The sequence below is a fragment of the Danio aesculapii genome, chromosome 10 (genome assembly GCF_903798145.1).
Source record: "Danio aesculapii chromosome 10, fDanAes4.1, whole genome shotgun sequence".
In the NCBI taxonomy this organism is placed as follows: domain Eukaryota; kingdom Metazoa; phylum Chordata; class Actinopteri; order Cypriniformes; family Danionidae; genus Danio; species Danio aesculapii.
In genome coordinates this window covers 22,158,870-22,172,147 of record NC_079444.1, presented here as the reverse complement: position 1 = coordinate 22,172,147, position 13,278 = coordinate 22,158,870, and the positions used below count along the sequence as shown (strand labels likewise).

Genomic DNA, 13,278 nt, shown 5'->3' with positions numbered 1-13,278 from the left:
TGTGACTTGTAACCAAATGAAAGCCAATAAGGAGAGCGAGATTGAGCACGGTCCAATCAGAGAAGAGAACAGCGCAACGAGCTTCGTGCAGGGATCCATTGGAGAGAGAGAGTGCCAGAAATCTGCCAAGTCCTCGTGCCAAAAACTTTTCACCCACAGACGAATGCGTCCAAGCCGTCCTAAGTCAAGAATTGAATAGAGGAGTAGTACATCACAACATAGATATTACTAGGGATTCCTTTATTTACAGAGACAGAGTTTTCCGTAGTTGCAAATCCAGGACGAAATTGTCTGTGGAATAAAACCGCTGGAAAGGTTCGGGTGGTGAGGATGGACCGAGCTCCAAGCTCCAGCCCAAGTGGCACCAGTCAAACATCACAACCAACCCAACATGAACCCATCAGCTTCGGCATTGACCAGATTCTCAGCGGAACCGATCAAGAATCACAGCAGAATTCGACCAGGAATAGTTCGGAGAATAGCAGCGGCAGCAGCAGTGCGAGCGGAGGCTGTTACCATCTCGGCAGCCCAACGGGAGCGAGCGCAACGCCGTACACAACACTTACCGGCACATTTCACGGTATCGCGGCTCCTTATGAGGAGTCCAGTCCATACGGAGTGAACTTGACCCTTGCGCCCGGAGGAGTGATTAGGGTCCCGGCGCACAGGCCCCTTGCCGCGGCCGTTCCTCCACCCATGGCCAGCGCGGTACCCGGACTTGGGAGCCTTAGTTTTCCCTGGATGGAGAGCAGCCAGCGCTTCGCAAAAGACAGGTTTGCAGGTAAATAAATACTCACATGATTTCAAAATGTTCTTTACAGATTTCTTACAAATATTTATCTTGGCTAAAATGAAGAAAATTGATTGAGGAAAAACATAATTTTTAACATAGTTTAACATAATAACACTAATTATTTGCGTCCGAGAGCGAAATGGCAACTCAAACTGAATTATGTTCTAACAATTTGTAATGTGTTAAATATCGGTGGTTTATGGATAAAAATCAACAAAGAGAGCAAAAGACAAGCAGATCAACAAATCATGGAAATTATTTTTTTTTCTTTAGCTCTCCTGTTTTAAATATTTTTATTTTTATTTAAATTGAACGTGAAGAACTAAAATAATTTCTCAGTGTTCCATACGAATAGTATTATTAATAATATTGACCCTTTCATAATATGCTTTAGCTAACCTATTATATTGAAACAATTCGGCAAAATTAAAAGGGACTCATGTAGCCTGCCTAAACGAACTACTGTTTCTATAAATAATAATCTTTATGTTTTAAATTACACGTAATTCTAGAATAACATTCGTGCATATAATAATATGCTTGCACATTTGTAGACTACTGCATATACTTCAATAATATGTTTGCTTGTATGGGAATCATAAGAATTAATTGGTGGAGCTTTCCTAGGCTACAATAAATATTGGACTGTCTGTCTGGGGAAACTTGATCCCGGTGTTTCCATAAGGAGGCGGCAGATGAATGGATGTTGCTGAAGAGCTCGTTTTAGTTTTATCTGACCTTGAAGACCCTGAAACACCTGTACCGGTCATAGGCGAAATTAAATGAAAAAAGTAAACACCTCAACATGTTCAGAATAGGTCAGAGTGTCGGTTAACACCATGTATGGACACAAAGAGCTTTTTTGGGCATGATCTTACTAAACAAATACGAATAACAATTTTAGGCTTCAAGTTAAGGTATATATATTGTTTAAACTCATTGGATACTTGCACATTTTAGCACATATCTGAATAAATATAAAATCATTAAAACCCTGCATAAATGAAGTGCATCCATATTTTAGTATTACCTTTTTAGTTGTAATGACGTGAAAATACAGGCCTTTTGTTTATGTGTTGAACATCTAACGTGCTACGCAAATACGGAAACAAATGAGTATTGTTATATTTAGTTAACCGCTGCTTTGCATATGAATGTAAACTCTTACAATTCAGAGCTGTCACATAGATCACCAGCTTTCTTTATTCTTGGGCAAATGGTGAACGCTGTGCCATTAGAAAGACATATCAATATTTCACCAGCTTTAATTATTGCCACCTATAGCTGCACTAACCGGCGCTCTCTGCTGCTCTGTGCTTTTTTTAAGGTAATAAATAAATTAACAATATAGGAGATTACCGTCATTAGGAGAACAGCTGCTGTTTGTATTTTATGCAACATTAATAGAATACGTTTTGTGTGATTTTATTGTACAGCTTATATGTAACCTGAGTAACAGGCCTCTCAACAAATCCTAAGAGCATCAGCAATCTATTTATGAGGGTTTTTAGTATTTATCAATCAATAGCATAATGCCTAATTTGACATCTAAAAAGTATAGAAGCACTATGGAGTAATTTAAAATGAGGACCAGATTTCCTTTGACTCAGCAAGAGTCACAATTACACAGACCTTTAAGCGAGAGCTGTTTTACTGTGCAAATATACCGTGCATTTACTTCTTAACTGTCCATAATTAACAAAACAGCAAAGGTGTTTATTGTTTAAACGTCAAATTCTTTATCTAAAATGTTAATAGAAATTGTTTATATACATCTTATTTTTGGTGGGTTAATGCATTATATATCAAAATGTAATTACTAATTTGACAACAGAAATCATTGACAGTGTAGATTCACATGAATAGCTTGTGTGTTACAAATGAATAAACCAAAAATAAAACAGATTATAAATATTCAAAAGGAAGATTGAAACTGAGCTTTTTCTAATTTCTAACAAAGTGATAGGGAGCTGAGTTATTGACTCTTACCTCATCTCTCATTTTGTGTTTTTTCTTTCCTTGTCCATCACACAGCAGCCCTGACGCCTTTTACTGTGGCTCGACGTATTGGTCACCCGTACCAGAATCGCACACCACCTAAGAGAAAGAAGCCCCGCACGTCCTTCTCCAGAGTGCAGATCTGTGAGCTGGAGAAGCGCTTCCACAGACAAAAATACCTGGCCAGTGCTGAACGGGCAGCTTTGGCCAAAACTCTGAAGATGACAGACGCACAGGTCAAAACATGGTTTCAGAACCGCAGGACCAAATGGAGGTGAGACAAAGAAAAAAAGGAAAAATATGTTAATATGAAACATCAAGAAAATGTGTTGAAAGAAAGTGTGATCTGTGAACAATGGCACAATTTCACTAAAGCAATATTTCTCATTAGATCTCATACAAAATACAATATGTCTAATTTTCCCATTAGATTCAGTCTGGATACTGGCCAATAATTCAACATGTGAAATAGTTGATTGTTTTACCTACAATGTTAAAACCGCAGACTTGAATTTCAGATTTGGATGTCAAATTATTGAACTGAATTAAATGTACTGTTGAATTCAGGACTATTATCCCCTCTGTTTATTTTTTTCCCCCATTTCTGTTTAACGGAGAGCAGATTTTTTTCAACACATTTCTAAACATAATAGGTTTAATAACTCATTTCAAATAACTGATTTATTTTATCTTTACCATGATGATAGTAAATAATATTTGACTATTTTAAAGGCACTTCTATACAGCTTAAAGTGACATTTAACGGCTTAACTAGGTTCATTAGGTTAACTAGGCAGGTTAGGGTAATTAGGCAAGTTATTGTATAATAAGGGTTTGTTCTGTAGACTAAAAAAATAGCTTAAAGGGGCTAATAATTTTGACCTTAAAATGTTTATTAAAAAATTAAAAACGGCTTTTATTCTAGCCGAAATAAAGCAAATAAGACTTTCTCCAGAAGAAAAAATATTATCAGACATACTGTGAAAATGTCCTTGCTCTGTTAAACATCATTTAAAAAATATTTAAAAAGAAAAAAAAAATTCAAAGGGGGGCTAATAATTCTGACTTCATCTGTATATTTTAACTGCCATTGCTGTATTCGCAATGTTACCTAGGGTATTCTAAAATATAGGCCTTTGTGGACCATATAATTTGAATCATTACAGATTCACATTCCTATTACTATATGGCCAAGACAAGAAACTTTTCAAAAAACTTTTTGTCAAATGACTTAGTGATACTGACCTGTGATTGTTAAAATGTTAAAATCAAAATAACGAGTGATTATATTTTTCTTACTTTTATTAGACATGTGTTTTATTAAATTAAACATCATCCAATAATTCTTATTCTAAATGTCTGACAATTTGTTTGATATACAAACTGTTATTTTGAATGACTATATACTGTTAAAATTGCTGGGTTCCACACAATACCATGTTGTCCCAACTCAAATCTATAAGTTAGCATAATTCTTTTAACAAATTTAAGCTCATTAAACATAAAACAATTAAGTTGTCCCCCAAAATACTCAAGCATTATGTTGTTTCAGCTCATTTTGAATAAATAGTTTGAATAAGCAGCAAAAAATATTTTTTGAATGCAAATATATCAAAATGGTTTGTCTGTCATAACATGAAATCACTTGATTTGACGTACTAGCGGCCTTAATACCTGTAAGAATTAATGGGAAAATAATGGGGTTGTCAAGAAGAAAAATGAATTATTAATTAAAGCAAACACACTAACGACATGCAACACTTTGCAGAAGTGACTGCTTGAACATTACTTAGATTTAATATTTAAACAATTTGGGCATTTACATTTTTGAAAGTTTGATTTACATTTTCTGCAAAACTATCAGCTTCAGCCTTTTAAAATCATAGAAAAATTAAATCCAAATCTTACATCAGTAAATGTACACAATTAGGGGTTTTGTTCCTTCAAAAATCCCCCTAGCTTCTTGTAGTGTTAAATGCTTCATGTTTAGATTACTTAAGAGTCGTTTCACTCTATAATTCAATCTCTATGCTGAAAACTGAATAGATGTTTGTGTGAATGTACATATTCTTATCTAATGTTCTCTATATAATTTCCCTGTATGTTAGACGGCAGACGGCGGAGGAGAGGGAGGCAGAGCGTCAGCAGGCCAACCGCCTGATGATTCAGCTCCAGCACGATGCCTTCCAGAAGTCTTTGACTGATTCAGTTCCAACAGACCCACTCTGCATTCACAACTCATCTCTGTTCGCCCTGCAAAACCTTCAGCCTTGGGCGAGTGAGGAGAGCAGCAAGCTTGGAGGAGTGACGGCGCTCGTATGAGTATCGCAACTCAAAGGAAAAGACATTCTTTGTTTTGATGGACAAGGATGTTGGTTGACTTTATCACCATCCCAAATGACTATTTCATTGAACCACAAGAAAAAAAGCAAGGAACTAATTTTGGCACAATGAGCAAACCCATATAAATAAAAAGGCCTTTGCAAAATAAATGAAGGCCGTTTTCTGTGGTGTGTCTGTGAGTACAGAGACTTTTATCCCCATCAGGGTCAGTTTCATTGACAAATTGACCTATAGGAAGGAACAGGGCATCTCAGCTAACCCTTTTACAGAGCTACTAATCTCCTCTTCCATCCTTTCATTTGCCCTTTTGCCCCCCTGTGTAATTTCTCCACCACTCAGAGCTGTACAATACAGGATTAATGCAGAGGAGGGAAGTAACAATGAATTAATTATTTATAATTCAAGTTGCACAACCTAAAATGCCCCCAAAATGGCCATGTAAGAGAATAAAAGGACAAAAACTATTTTGAAACAGTCTTCAATACATATAATTACATTGTTTTCAGGTTGGGTATTATAAAAAAATGTATCATTTGAGATTTTAACCCACACAAAAATAATTCAGGGTTGTTTCAAACCCAATTTGCATTAAATATGGACAAACATTATATTTTAATTATTATTATTTTTTAAATAATTTTTTTAGGGTTTGTTCACCTTTTATTGGGATAGGATAGTGGAGGACAGACAGGAAAGCATTGGGAGCAAAGGGTCGGCAAAAGACCTTGAGCCAGGATTCGAATTCGGGTCACCGTGAGCACAATGGTGCTACATGTCGTCACTCTTAACCACTAGACTATTGGCGCTGACCATTTTAATTATTTTTAAATTAACGTTTTAATCCAGGGGTTAGGTTTGTCAACATTTTCACCCAATTTTTTGAGTGAAGGAACAATAACAATCTCCTATTTGTGTTTTATTTATGAAATGGCATCCCAACAATCTGAGGAATAGCATGAAATGTCCTGAAGGAAGGCATATTATGAGATTTGCAGTGGTTGCAATGTTCATCACCCGCATTTCATTCAGTAGCATCTCCAAATGCAGCTCAGAAACTCTTCCGAAACAGTCCAGTGGCTGAATGTTGTGTGTCAGAGGGAAATGAACAATTTTAAGGGTTTGTGAGACGACCCTGTGATGTAGGTGTGCGGTTGCATCCCAAAATCTGTATTATACTTTGTATTTGATAAATATGTAAATAGCAAACAAAAAGTAATAAACATTGTTTTGGCATTAACACAAAAGGTGTGCTTTGCTTAATTTGTTATTCCCCTAATGTTTTTCTTTTTCAAAGAGGCGTATTCCAAATCCCTAAGCAGCACTCTTCTCTAGAGTAATGCATTGCTTTCAGAGGTCCCACTACCGTTCTACACAACTTGATCGACAAATAAACACTGAGTCCTGGTAGTTGGCTGAAGTCGATTATGCCTGCCACAGCAAAGAAGCACTTACATCCTCAGGCAGATAAATGCGGGATCCTGTGGGACCATAAAAATGCCTTTATGCCCTCTGCAACCAACTCCCTCCTCCCAAAGTGCTGACTCTCAGGAACTGACCTGCTTTAAAGGCCTGGGTGGGGGGTAAATGGAGGGGTGTCCATTATAAAGTGATTTAACAGACTCCTTACATTATGATGCTGTCGAAGCCTTCGCAGGGTGAACCTGTGGAGTTCCACCACCGCTCTTTGTGGACAGATGGTTAGTGGTGACCTGTGCCAGGGCCTCTTTGACTGGAGAGGGTGAGGTGGTGTTTAGTTGAGTCGAGGTCATCTGAGAAAGCCTTCAGTCACAGAGACTCATTAGTCAGGATAATTTACACAGGAAGTATTCTGGCTCCAATCCACATCAACAGTGACCTCACATGTACAGTCGCTCAACTACAGACTGTTTTGTTAAAGGTGGTGTTGTGCTGCCTTCTGCTGGCTGTTAAGTGCAAGTGCTAATATTTAAGAAACTTTTATTGGACGTTTCCCAGCAAACAATATTGTTTAATAGACGTCTAATAGAAATCTAAACATAGACAGCCCGGCTAAAACAAGGCTAAACCTGGGCTGTCAGTGAAGACTTTAAAAAGTGTAGTCATTCATTTCTGTTTATATGACGACTAGTCTAGTTTTGGCCTGTTTTAGACGTCTATTAGATATTCACTGACAGCCCAGATTTAGCCTTGTTTAGCCAAGACGACTATGTTTAGACATCTTTTAAAAACAAAAAGGCTGGCTGGGTGAAGTCTCGTATGTAAAAAAAAAAAACCACGTAAAATACTTTTGGTAATAATTTGGATAAACTCCTGAAGTGTGTGCTATTCGGTTTTAAAGGTTTATAAATATATTGAAACCGTTTATGATAAATGCCAAACCTGGCAATGTTAAAACTTTGACAAATAAAGAGGAGCGGTGAATGTGAAATGTAAAAAAATAAAATAACCAATCAGAAATTATCCTTAAATTAGCAAAAAACGCATAGTATAACGCATCGTCAAAGGACAAAATTCAGACTTTCATACAAATGTTTATTACAAAAAAAGACACTGCTCCTACAACTCTGGTTCCCTACTTTCGATTTTTTCCTAAAGCCCACCACACGTAAAGCCAGGCAGAATTGGCGAAATTTCTAGCAAATAATTTTGGGAGTATAACTAAAAACATGAAATTATGACATTATAATTTTTAAGATTCACAATGTCCAATGGGAAATGCATTTTTCAAACAATTACAATTAAACCCTTTAGTTTGGTAAAAGCAAATCTCATGTCTCCTATAAGACAAAATATAACCATACAAACTACTGTAAATAAATTAAACATTTGCATATTAGTTACTGAAATCAATAATAAAAAACTTCTGTGTGGTCCTACATAAGTCATGGCATGCAAGACATTTATTGCAATTTTAGGATTCAAAACACTACACAATAGCTGGCCTTACACGTGTGAAATATATACTTTATTTGCATTTAAACCGATTTCAGAAAGTCAAAAAACGGAACCACATCTAAAATGTAGTCCAAAGATGTAAAGTCCTGAATCTGTTGAGACAGAGCTGCAAAGTCTGGGACATTAACTATACATTGATGACATTTTGAGAAGACCATTCCATCCTGAACATACAATGCCTTTAACCTTTTAACTCGTTACAGGGAATGACAATTACAAAAGAATATCAACTGCTGCTGAAATACCAGAATTAAATATTGAGGCCATTCTGAAACCCACTAATTATACATTGCATTATACTATCACAGCATTAATCAGATAGCTATGCAGACATTTCCATGTCATTTTAAAGAAAACATGGACGGGCACCACCCACATATCTTTATATGGATTAGAAGTTCATAATCTTCTGCTCAGGAGTCTTAATTGAGCAATATTGCAGCCAAGTTAACCCCACACATGGGCATGAGCGGGAGTGGGGACAAGGCAGGTCAAGTTCTGTTTCAAGTCATTTTGAGGAATGGCACGGATTTAACATAAAAACTGAAGGGTATGAGGACAAACAAACATAAAATTGCAGGTAACAAAAGTAAAATCGTGTGGGAAAGGGGCTTAATTTAAGCAAAAATAAAAGACATTTTAGTTTATTTATTTGACAGTCTGTCTCCACTTCCAGAGCTCCTCAACAACCTACAGAAAAAGAAAACAGAAGCATAAGACCTTCACATTTAGTGCTTTCAAATGAAGTTCATCAGTGCCAACACATAATCTGCATTTAAGTAACGAGTAAAAAAAAAAAAAAAAAATACAAACTGTGAGTTTAGATTTTAAATAAATGCTTGATTGTCCTAAGACACATTAAGACATTTTATTATAATTTCTAAGACAAAAAAACAGGCAATTAGGAAAATGCCAGTTTATACATATTAAAAAACTGCATGCAAAATTTGTCATCGGTTATGGTTTGGACATCATTTCGCAAACGATTAACCCAAATATTCCTATCAAACTCAGATAAGCATTGAACGTACCTTTGGATCTGTGCCTTTAAAGCAGTTATTCACATAGTTCTCAAACTTCAGCTGTACTTTTGGCAATGACACACCCTGCATAAAAAAAGCAAATAAAGAACCTAAGTGTTGTTTTTGTCAACTCGATGTGATTTCACTTGCTGAGGGGATGCACAGAAAAACATACCTTTGCTACACTCTCCATCATCTTGGCTTTGATATCGGCTGAAGTCCGTGGTGTTTGTGGCGTTTTGGGCATCTGTTCTTTCTTGCCCTTTTGTGGAGTCTGTTTCCATAAAACATCATTTTAAATTAACAAGGCTAGACAGACTTTACAAACTTGAACCTCTACTTTCAGGAAGAGAAAGAGATATACAAACCTGTTTAGCAGGCGTATTGGGCTTGGGTCCTTTTCCATTCTGTGTAGGGGTCTTTGGTTTTGCTGGTGCCTTCTTTTCCTGACAGAACAATGAGGGAAGAATTAGTTGACAACATTATTTTGATAGCAATTTTAAACAATGTGCACCTTGAATATATCCTCACTTTTACAGGTGACTCCTCTTCACTTTCATCTTCCTCATCATCATCTTCGTCGTCGTCATCATCATCATCCTCATCACTGTAAGGTAAAGTGGGAATATTTTTACTAATTAACAGGAATGGTATGAAAAAGATATATTTGAATATCATAATTAGATTGGTGATCAATTTTCAAAAGCATTTTATAATATTTACGCACATTCAAGAAAAATGGTCAGTAGTCAACATCTGAAGTAGACAAAAAGTTAAATAATATCCTAAAATAATGTGTTGGTTTAATATTTTTAGGACAGCTCCGATGAAAGGTTTACGCCACTTCAAATGTTAACTACTGCATGCTTATTATCTGGTGCTTGAAAGTGGCTCTTTTGAGCAGAAAGCGGATTGCAAGCCATTTGCACTCACTTATCAGTAATAGCTGGTAATCAATCAAAGTAGTTGATTTCAATTCAACATATTTTTACATAAATCATTAATACAAAGACGTTATTACAATACAACAACATTTTATGTTCCTCATGACAGTTTGTCAAATTAAATGTTTCTGAATAACAAATATCTCATGTATTGCCTTGCATAAAGACTTAGCAGACTCCAAAATAAAAATTGCAATGCAAACACAAACCCCTGGATTACTTATGAAATATATCTCAGGTGAAATCTGAGAGCTCCATCATCCTCAATAGACAGCAACTGTCTCAACTTGTCTAGAAACAGGTCTAGAAAAAAAAATCCTTAATATAAACAGACCATATAAATGCCTTCAGTGCTTCAATCGTAACTCAGAATTCAGAAAGAGCTTTATTGCTAGGCATGTTCACACATACGAGGAATTTGTTTTCTTGAGAGAGCTTCTACAGTGCAACAGGATTACAGAGACAGGACAGAAACAGATAATAAATATATTTAAAAAAAAATAGAAGTAGTGAATGCAAATATACAGATTGACAAGTGTATGTACATGTTTATTACTATATACAACGTTATATCATCAATCTATAAGAATATTTGTGTATGCATGTACAAAAAATAAAATAGTTTATGGTGCACATTCACGAGCACTGTTGTATACCCTGGATGCTTGCGCATGACTTCCTGTTTAAAACAAAGCACTGGCAGATCTGAACAATATGTCAGCAGCACAACATGCATAAAAAGCACAGCACTCAGATACTGACACACAAGGATTGATAATATTGTCTTTGAACCACTAAAGGCCTGTATTTTGGTATTTTTTGCACTTCAAACAGTCGGGCACCTTGCTGTGTATGGAGGATGAGGGAGCTCTCAGAATTCAGCCAAAATATCTTAATTAGTGTTCTGAAGATGAAGCCTCATGGGTTTGGAATGACAAATAATTAATCCCAGTTTTCATTTTAAGACGTTAAAAATAGCATGCCACATACTGTACATTAACCCTGCATTTATACTTGAAACACAAATCTAAAAATAGGCACTTTTTCTTAAGACTCTTAACTTTACAAAAATATCAAGAACACTTACTCATCATCGTCATCCTCCTCATCCATTTTCATTTTTTTCTATATAAAAGAAAACTTGTTAGAAACTGAGTCACAAAATAACATAAAAAAACTAAAGTTCCCAGTCAATTCCAGAACTCACTGAAGGCTTTGGAGTTGACAGCGCTGGCCTCTTCTTGGACGTCATCACTGTTTCCTCTTCTTCCTCCTCCTCCTCCTCTTCATCAAAAGACTGGTCTCCTCCCATGACTGAAACAAGATTCCATTAAGAAACTTCCAAATAACCTCAAACAGTTTGAGAGCATGTGAGACTACAAACAATACTTACTAACAAGATGCTGTCCACTAATGTGAACTGGACCAGAACCAGTGCGCAGACGGAAAACCACCGGTGGAGTGATCTCAAACCCACCCAAACATACCTGCACACACAACAATCATTAAAATCAATAAGGAATATACTTTGTATGAAATGTCATTGCAAGAATGATGGCCAAGTCTACTTACACTTGGGAGGGTTGAAGGCTTGAGTGTGGCTAGAACTGCCTTGACCTTCTGACCCTCTGAATCCTGCCCTTCAATCTCCACAACATTCAATTCATCTTTTGTTGAGGGATCCACACAGGCCTGCAGGAGAATGAACAAATGTGTTAAATATGACTTAAGAGTTATCAAAATTAAGGACCCTTTAAAACCACCTCAAAGGTATATGAAAGCAACATCACGTACCATTCTAACCGACAACTGGTGATCATAATCATCATCCTCTGGATTAAATGTGATATCCTTGCCTGCCTTCAGTTCACAACCTGTAAAACATAAAATATTATAAGCAAAGAAGATGTTTCTGTGACAGATAGTCTGATATATTTCTGTTAACTGTTACTTATGAACAATCCACTTTCCAAATCAATGCAGTGATTGGTCTGTTTTAACACATGGACCCTTGGTATGATGAATGTGTGAAAAAAAATAAACGTGGACAGGTTTGTGGTTCGCTCAATGTTTATTTTGCAATGTTAATTTACTGTTAAAGACTTATATTAAATATCTAACCATAAATTAGCTACTGTTTAAACAAGCATTGATGAATATTGGTAATGCTCCATAGCAGTTAGCACCGGCATACCTTGCGATAACAACTTAGTATATTTAAGCAAAACATAAGAAATAGCATATAATAAACATGTAAATATGAAGGATATGTGTTTACATTACAGTCAAGCAGTATAAATTGCTCAACTAGTTGCATGCGTTGTCTCAGTTAACACGTGTAGCAGGGTGACGCCATTTTGAAGCGCCAGTGCACGTGTTTAGAGAGCGCGTGCAGGGAGACACGAGCTATTCAGATGCAAGTTAGTTTTTCTTTCTTTGAAACGTGTACTATGGGATTTAATTTAAAATTACTTAGCAAATCCAAGAACAAACGTAAACAAGCATCATTTTAATGGCTCACTTTAATTTTGAGATAACTCTCTTATGCTAGCAGACTAGCTAGTAAGAACTCATGCGGCACACGTGCTGTAAGTATTGTCACCACACATCGACTAGTTAAAAAGAAATATTACACTGCATTTACAATAATACAATGACTGTGCTTTTAAGAAATCTGAGAATAGTAATAATAACCTGGGTTAGCTGGCAGGTAAGTCTACGCCGTTCTTGGTTAGGTTAACTTATTAACGTAAGTGCCACGTTTACGTATTTCTAGTACACTATATGAATGTAATAAATGTTAATGTATTACATACCGTACAGGAAGGTTTGGGGACCCATCTGTTCGAGATCCATGTCTGCAGGCTGTGTGTGACTGTACGTCGGCTGAAATGTGCAGTCAGCGAACACGAGGGCAGGATGAGCATACTGACCCACATCGAGTAAATCACGCCCACTACTGTGACGGTCCTCCAGTCCGGCCAATCACTGAGCTCCAGGGACAGAGAATCACAGAGTTTGAGGTATGATTGATATTCATTGAAGAGCATGAGATTTAATCCGACAAATGATGTCTTCATTTACCAGTATTTGGGCATTAACCCACAGTGGTGTAAAGAGTACAGAAAAATCATACTCAAGTAAAAGTACCATTACTTGCCCAAAAATGCAGTACAACTAGAGTAAAAATATCTGTTGTAAATTTTACTCAAAGTATGAGTAAAAAGTAGCCCTTTTAAAAGTA

The 13,278-nt window shown here is 36.4% G+C and overlaps 2 protein-coding genes across 2 annotated transcripts; one reads left to right on the top strand and one right to left on the bottom strand.

The window, feature by feature from the left end:
- The first annotated feature begins 122 nt into the window (after window positions 1-122).
- On the top strand, window positions 123-6,052 carry tlx3b (T cell leukemia homeobox 3b). The gene is made up of 3 exons (XM_056467000.1): window positions 123-781; window positions 2,828-3,065; window positions 4,900-6,052. Exons 1-3 carry the CDS (start codon window positions 331-333, stop codon window positions 5,111-5,113), a joined length of 903 nt encoding a protein of 300 aa, XP_056322975.1. The 5' UTR covers window positions 123-330; the 3' UTR covers window positions 5,114-6,052.
- A 2,480-nt stretch (window positions 6,053-8,532) lies between these two features.
- npm1a (nucleophosmin 1a) lies at window positions 8,533-12,958 on the bottom strand. Its single transcript, XM_056467327.1, has 11 exons — window positions 12,851-12,958; window positions 11,829-11,908; window positions 11,607-11,726; window positions 11,428-11,521; window positions 11,242-11,348; window positions 11,122-11,159; window positions 9,622-9,697; window positions 9,459-9,536; window positions 9,266-9,364; window positions 9,100-9,174; window positions 8,533-8,758 (listed from the first exon to the last, which is right to left on the bottom strand). The coding sequence occupies exons 1-11, from the start codon at window positions 12,888-12,890 to the stop codon at window positions 8,717-8,719; spliced, it is 849 nt and encodes a 282-aa protein (XP_056323302.1). The 5' UTR covers window positions 12,891-12,958; the 3' UTR covers window positions 8,533-8,716.
- Between the last annotated feature and the right edge of the window lie 320 nt (window positions 12,959-13,278).

Excerpts from the sequence above, each read along its gene's own strand:
- tlx3b (XM_056467000.1), top strand. The coding sequence starts at position 331 with ATGGACCGAGCTCCAAGCTCCAGCCCAAGTGGCACCAGTCAAACATCA. Across the intron at positions 782-2,827 it reads CGCAAAAGACAGGTTTGCAG|CAGCCCTGACGCCTTTTACT; the intron begins GTAAATAAATAC and ends TCCATCACACAG. Across the intron at positions 3,066-4,899 it reads AACCGCAGGACCAAATGGAG|ACGGCAGACGGCGGAGGAGA; the intron begins GTGAGACAAAGA and ends CCTGTATGTTAG.
- npm1a (XM_056467327.1), bottom strand. The coding sequence starts at position 12,890 with ATGGATCTCGAACAGATGGGTCCCCAAACCTTCCTGTACG. Across the intron at positions 11,349-11,427 it reads TAGTGGACAGCATCTTGTTA|TCATGGGAGGAGACCAGTCT; the intron begins GTAAGTATTGTT and ends ATCTTGTTTCAG. Across the intron at positions 9,365-9,458 it reads CCAATACGCCTGCTAAACAG|ACTCCACAAAAGGGCAAGAA; the intron begins GTTTGTATATCT and ends TTATGGAAACAG.